At 39.5% G+C, this 7,399-nt stretch overlaps 1 protein-coding gene across 5 annotated transcripts in view; it reads left to right on the forward strand.

The window, feature by feature from the left end:
- The window catches only part of poc1a (POC1 centriolar protein A), a 39,323-nt gene that overhangs the window by 27,140 nt on the left and 4,784 nt on the right, over positions 1–7,399 (forward strand). For all 5 annotated transcript variants that reach the window (XM_081705591.1, XM_027017513.3, XM_081705589.1 and 2 more), the window contains one exon: positions 3,331–3,528. In XM_081705591.1, coding sequence (XP_081561717.1) covers positions 3,331–3,528 — 198 coding nt within the window. The remainder of the gene's footprint in view (positions 1–3,330; positions 3,529–7,399) is intronic.

Genomic DNA, 7,399 nt, shown 5'->3' on the forward strand with positions numbered 1-7,399 from the left:
TATTTATATAAGGGTATACATCTCTGTAAGCAAATATTTGATCTGCCAAAGCAGTGCCATTGACCAGGTACTGCAAAACTGCACCTTGTAGTGTTCTCATCTCATACCATTGGTGAGACACCAATAGAAATTCAAGAAAGATTTATTCAGAAATGATAAATGACTAAATATTTGCAACCTTTCCGATGCATTCAAGATCATCCAGTATGATTATTAAGACAGTCCCACTTTGGCTGTTGTAATAAATGCCTTTTTTTAAACACCAGGGTCTAATCATCAAAGCCCAGCTGGTTTTAGGGTGGTAATTTAAAGTTTTCCACTGGTTACGGAGCCATCATTGTATTGTTGACAAGCCTCAGTAGCTTTCTACATTGATGGGAAAGAGGCACTAATGTTGATTAGGGCAAGCTGCTACAAATTTCATTGTGTAGTAACTTGCGGGTAGATTTAAGATTGATTGATTGATTTTTAAAAAATCACTCGAGGGTATAAATACTGAAATTCATGCAATTATTAGTGTAACGGATTTCAGTTTCAGCATTTGACCATTTCTTCTCCACAGCGTTTTCCTGTGTTCTTACATCATGCTGTTCCATCCTTTTGGTTCAATTCAAAGCTGTTGAAATGCCTAGAAGGTGCATTTTTCCACAGTACATTAATTTATTTTACATATGATTTTCATTTTAAACAGCTACATACACACCACTGTACTTACCACTGTTAACTGCACTGCAGTTAACAATAGTGCCTATTAACCAATTTAAATGGCTGAAGTTAGCATGTACTGTGCCATTACATCTTTGTTATCCCTGGGATTTGTACTGTGACTTTGGCTTTCAGACCATCTCCGTGCTCTTACAATAGGTTCAGATGTATGGTCTACATTGGTGCTGAAGTAAGCTCTCCTGCTGATCCCATGTTGGTAAATAGGGTGGAAAGATCTTTCACGCTGCTGTCATTCTGTGATGCTCTGTGACATTTCCAGGATTTGAAGGTCCCATTCACTTTATGTATTGTGAATCTCACTTGTACCATCATGTTGCACTGTACACAGGCCACACCCACGTATCCACAGAAAATCTGAATGATGTCATATGTTACTACGGTAATTGCAGCTGGACTTCAATTTTAACTCACTAAGATGTTTTAATGTTTTCAGTTTTTCTAATTCAGTGTACTCTAAGTACTTATGAAATCTCATAAATAAATTATTTTACCTTAGGTCAGTTTTTTCCTCTCATTTACCGCTAAATGTATACATTTTTATTGAGAGAAACATGTAAAGGAGTTCTGTGTTGACAATACAAAGACTGGGCTTGTTTTCGATTTAAGCCAGTTTTGCTCCAGCATCACAGCATGTGTAGCACTGCTACCCCTGTTTGCCTAGAAATCACCAGGATCGTGCAAGCAAATATTTACCTACCTTGGACCAGGAAAAGGTGCTCAGACAGCACATGCTGGCCAGATGTTTTCAGAAGACACTTTATGGCAGGACATCTGCCCTTCTGGCCTGGCACACACTCTCTATGAACTGTTTATTTTTCCCCATTGTGTCTCTGGAATCAAGATGTTGGGAATATCCTTCTGTAGTGTGTCATGAGCATCTGACATTCTTCTTCATATAATCCTATATTTGGCCATATTTATTATACTGCACTCATTTCAGAAAATCAGTTTTTCTTCATAGGGTTGGACTTATAACAATAAGTCCAACCCTATGAAGCAGTAACAATAGTACTAGACGAGCAGATTTTTAGGATGGTGTTTCTTCAAAGTTGGATAGTTCTTGATTTTGACAGCATTGGGTAATAACTGGCCCATTGCGTAATAACCCTGATCTAATTCTTGAGTTACTGGTTATTCAGAATGACATTTTATGCATTGGTTATTTGACTAATAGGGACTTCAAACTGGATAAGCCTCAGCTTCTGGATTTCTACTGGATAAGCCTCAGCTAAACTAATTTCAGTAAATTATGTTAGCCTAATGTCTGCTACCACCCAACAAATTTAAAAGCACAACCACATAATGGGTTGGAGCAGTAGTTTGTACTAGTGTTTTGTACAAAATAGTTAAATGAATGAATGAATTTTTTTTCCCCCCAATTCTTAAACTTTTTTGCTGTCAGTAGGCCGTTACCATGGTTACTTGGTCAACAGATACTGGGACAGCCCTGTTCTAATGAAGAAGCTTTTCTGAAAGTTGGGGGATTTGGCTGTGAATGTAAGGGCCAAGGGGTTACAGCCCATCTGTTACATTCAGCCCTTGTGAATGGTGCTTAACCCCAGTCTGCTCAGAGGAGAATATTCACACCATCTGAGCACTGAAATGTTCATAGACCAGAGCTAATTATGAAGGGAGGAAGGGTTGCTATGTCTTCTGAAAGAGCAACACTGAGTTGTGGTGCCATTGTGGATAGGAATGCTAGAAAGGAATATGTCCTACCTGTCTCATTAGATGGAAGCTCTGATCAGGGTTCTCCTCTGCTTTTGAAGGTTTACTTCCAGTTGTGACCAGGGTGCTGTGGTATCAGATGCAGTGTCCATAGGTGTGTCCATAGGTGAGCTTCCACTTGGCAGAAAACTTTTTCTAGAACGTTACTGGCCCAGAATGAGGTACTCTTGCCTGCAGGCTTGTTGTGGTTGATGGGGCCCAGGAGGTCACCATAGCTCCAGTGCCTGATGAGTAGAAAGAAGGTGGTTTTAATTGAGCTTGTTTATCCCATGACAGGATGATATTGAATCTGAGTTTTTGCTGAGAATGATATTAGGTTCGTGTTATTGCAGCCTGTCACCACTGTTTGGTTTATCACCTATAATTATTAAAGAAGTAACACAGCAATAGAACTAGGTAACCCCAAATTGTAGCATTGAACTTTGAAAGTCCTCTCAGGCTTTTGTAATCACATCTGATGTATGTCTGTATCACAAATTTGTACTGTACTATGACAGAATTGGTATGTTTGTCACAGTGCTATGTATGCAGGATGACCCAAAACGTTTTTCATGCATTTGTTTGTGGAACAGTGGTTCAGTTCCCTATGTTTTGGGATTGCTGACCAACAATGAATTTTTTTTTTTTGTCAGCTGCTGTAGCTATGCTATTGTAGTCACACTGTGGTAACCATAACCTACATGTTGTGTTCGTGGATTGTAAACTTAATTATTACTACTACAGAAAAATCATCTTGTTGTTTATGAAAATTGACAGTATACTCAAATGTGAAATACTACTTGTATTAAATAAAACCAACATTAATGCAAACTGTTACAACTTTACTGAATTGAACACATTTTTAATTACACTTTTTATATTTCACCATATCTGCAGGTTTCAGAGTCCGCAGAGCCCCTCCACTACAAGAGTTCAAGCAAAGATTGCGGCAGGAGTGGAGGTCGGCCATCCCACCCCTCCCAGACACCTAGAGCACAGTCCCAGCCTCCATACACAGCACCAGAGAGTGGAGTCCCTGCTGCGCTAACCAACACCCTGGAACACATTGTGGGTCAGCTTGACATCCTTACACAGGTAACTGCATGATATGTGCCTCACATAGGTGGTATACTGTCTCATGGTATAAAAAACAAAATGTTGTCCAGGTTAGTATTTTACATCGTAGTATTGAGGTAATCATAATTAAAGAAAAGTATTCATTTAAAGCAGCGGTTCTGAATAGCCAGTCCAGTAGAGTTTGGTGATTTTCCTGCTTAGTTATACATAGTTCGGCTCATTGTACAGTTGCTCCACCTAATAGGCACATTGGAGCAGAGAAATCAAGTAGTGATGGATTTTGGTTCCAGGAGTAAAGCTGGGAGCCAGTGGTCAGAAACGGCTGCATTCAGTGGCTGTGTTCTGTTGCAGTAAAGAGTCCCCACAGTTACACGCGGCCCTCCTTGTCACTGCATGTAGGGTCTGGACACTCCATCTAGCTCACTGGCACTCTAAGTGAAGCCCACAAGATGCACATGCCCAAATCTCTCGGCACAAATGCACTGCCTCAATTTTTCATCAGTTAATCCTGAAAAGGAGCAGATTATTCCCATTTATAAAGGGCGCTTGCCGGCTCTGTCCTACAGCTCACAGAGGCCAGAGTAACATGCATGCTGCAACACTTATGTGATTGCACTTCCAGTGACCCCAAGGTAATTTCAAGGTCAAAGGCCTCTTGTGCTCTAAAGGTCATGCCTTCTGCACATGGCCTCTTTTGAAGTTTCTTCTGGGCACTCCTCAACCCCATGCACATGTTGAACATGTTAACAGTGTGCAGGAGCTGTCGTTAGTTAGAAGGCTGTGTGACTTTCCTGTTGGGTCACAGAGGTGCACCCCCAGCGCTGGCAGTTCTTTCTTGGCTATTTTTAGCTGTCTAGCAGCCTTCTTGCTATTATTATAGCATATTTTATTGAAAACAAATTAGGAGAAAGTTCATTTCAAAATGTAATATATTACATGTTGTTAAGTTTATTGTTAATTTTAAATAGTCAGTATGACTTTGTGCCATATAATACATTGTCTTACTTTTGCAATACTTTCATAAAGCAACTATCACTAAAGTGCTACAGAACTAGACATGCTAAATTGGAAAATCCACTTGGAAAAGGTGTGGAATTTGTCATATTTCTCAACAAAAGCTACAGGAAATATTACTTGTTTAAAGCTGCACAAATTAGGAAATCCAGGCACCTGGAGCTCAAGATCCCCTTATTGGCACAGGTCGTATTTTTGAAAGATCAAATCAAAGTCTAAATAGTGAATTAAATCAATTTTACTTAATGGTACTAGCTATGGAATATTACTGGGAAGTTTCACAGTGGTCTATGCACTGGTTGTGGAGGGAAGGTCGAGCTATGGGAGGGCCCTAGAGAAAAGCAAAAATGCTAATTCTCCCTGAAGTAAAACATGCTTTATTGTCATGCATGAAATACATGACCAGATATTTTTAGCAGAAGTGTTTGCTGTATAAATTCCACCCTTTTCTCCCTCAGTCTTGGCCCTAATGCTCACTCCAAGCTCTTCCACATCTGCCAACTCCTCCCCGTTTCCAGTGAGCCGTCGTTATCCTTCTTTGGTACCATTCTTGGGCCAGCCTCATGTCCTAGCGTGGTGAGGCTTTCAGTCAGGGCTTTTTTCCCTAGTGACCTTTGTAAAAGTTTTAGTCTTTACTACTAGGGTTGCTGAGGGTGGTGCTGAATTATTCATGAATTTAATTTCCAAGAGGCACAGAAACCTTCTACGAGGGGACACTTAACTGAAAACTGTGGGTTCTGAGGCCATTGCACATGGCTTAATTTGCTGTGTACCACTGCTGACAATGAATGTGATTCAGAATAATAACACAGTACAACACAGTCCCAGTTTGACTGGGAGCCAGTGCGTGTTATTCAACAAATCTGGAAAGATCTGACAAAACAGTAAGGAAAGTGAAGAATACATTGTATTATCCTGAGGAAAGTAATTCTTTGATCAAAGGTCAAGACTGAAATCAAGAAATCAAGACTGATTTATATCGGTATATCTCTTTCTAGATTGCACCATTACCATAACGAACTTAAATACAGATTACTGTTAATGATTCTGATTAAATTTGATATTAAAAGTCCAGTACTTAGTGTAATAGTTTTGAGTACTGATGTTGTTATGACTGTGTGCATGTTTCCATTGTGGTTGGCAGACATAGTGCCATTCCAACCTGAAGTCATAGAAGGCAACCAGAGAAGTGGAGACAGGCAGGCTAGCAGTCTAGGTTTGTTTGCAGTAAAACAGAATACATTAAAGGAGAGGCATATCCTCAACCTTGTGACACTGAAACATGTGCGTTAACATGTCATCAAAGAGATTGGAGCGTATGGAGCAGCATAATGAGTGTAGTGTAGGGCGTGGCATATGGCGCAGCATACCAGTTACAGGATGTGCTAAGAGAAGAGAACAAACAAAAATTGATTCAGTCGCACATTGAGGTTGTTATGAGTGTTTCTGCAGTTTATATCTAAGACGTAGGATTTTAACACTGAAAGATGAAAGTTGTATTTTAAGCAAGAATTAGGCATAGACACAAGGGTATGAGCGAGAATTGCCAGTCGTTTGTCTGATTTCAGTGCAGGTCTGCTAGAGACCCTAAGACAAAACTTAATGCAGTTTTAGCAGGTACAGGAAAATTTGTTCTTCTAACTGAGAGCTTAACTGTAGTTCAGGTTAGATTCTGGGGATCTAAATTTGAATTTTCATCTTGAAGATCTTTCAGCAAGAATAGTATCTGCCCAAGCACAGTGTGTACTGCTGTACATGGTCATACTTAATGAAAATTTGGCACAGACTCTTTTTGATGACACAGATAACTCAAATCAAGTTATGGTTGAAATAACCCTGAATCTACACCTTGGCATTACCTCAGCATACGCTGGTCTCACTGTGCCAGCCACAGTGGGATTACCCTGTGCGACTGTAACCTGTGCCACTGTAAATACCCTGTGCCACTGTAGCCTGTGAGACTAGTCAGACCCACGATTAACTAGTAGTGTTTATGGCTATTAACTCACTGTGCAGGAAGTGAGCGTAAGCACTGACTGGGAGTCCGGTTAGTCCAGCTCTTCTGGTTGTCGGCGGTGTCTTGCAGATAGCCAATGTAAATGTAATGTAAATCATCTGAACTCAGAAGTTCAACTTTAAGGAAACACATAATTAAAACATTAACAGCTTTGGTACTGTTACCTCAAGAATGATGTTGACGTTTAATTTATTGCGCAGTAGGAATGAAAGGCTGGGGATTGGTAAAAGTGAAGCCTCCTATCATTGCCAATGTCTCATTGTCTCGATCATTTCACTAACATAAAGGGGATTATTCATCTCCCAAAGTTTACCCCGACACTGCTTTTAACTTCATTAAAAAAAAATTAACATATGGAACAGGTGACGATTAGCAAATTCTTAATTCCTTAGACAGGTTGACTGAGCATGTGAACTAGACAGGACATTTCTTGCAGACTTGTGTTGGTATAAATATACTGCTTAGTTTTTGCTTAGTTACAGCACCCAGGTAAACTTGATTTGTCTAAAAGAACTACTTATTCAAATATGTGAGTTGTATTTTAAGGCCAAATTATTATGGAACCAATGAACTAATCTAAAATGCACTTATAGTTTACACCGCAGTTGTCATCTAAAGAACATTACATAAATTATTATTAGTCCACCAAACCTTCCTTTTATTTAATTTGCAGTTTAAACACAGATTTTATTTTTTTCAATAAGTAGATCATTAAGGGCAAAGTATAAAATTGAAACATGACTAAGCCAGTGGTAAACAATTTTTTGTGTGTTCTTATTTATTCTGAAGTCTTTGGTAGATAAATCCTCTGTGACCTTTACAAATTAGAACCATAACGCACTCTGTGAACTCTGCACT

The sequence above is a fragment of the Electrophorus electricus genome, chromosome 22 (genome assembly GCF_041902795.1).
Source record: "Electrophorus electricus isolate QZ-2024a chromosome 22, ASM4190279v1, whole genome shotgun sequence".
Lineage (NCBI taxonomy): Eukaryota > Metazoa > Chordata > Actinopteri > Gymnotiformes > Gymnotidae > Electrophorus > Electrophorus electricus.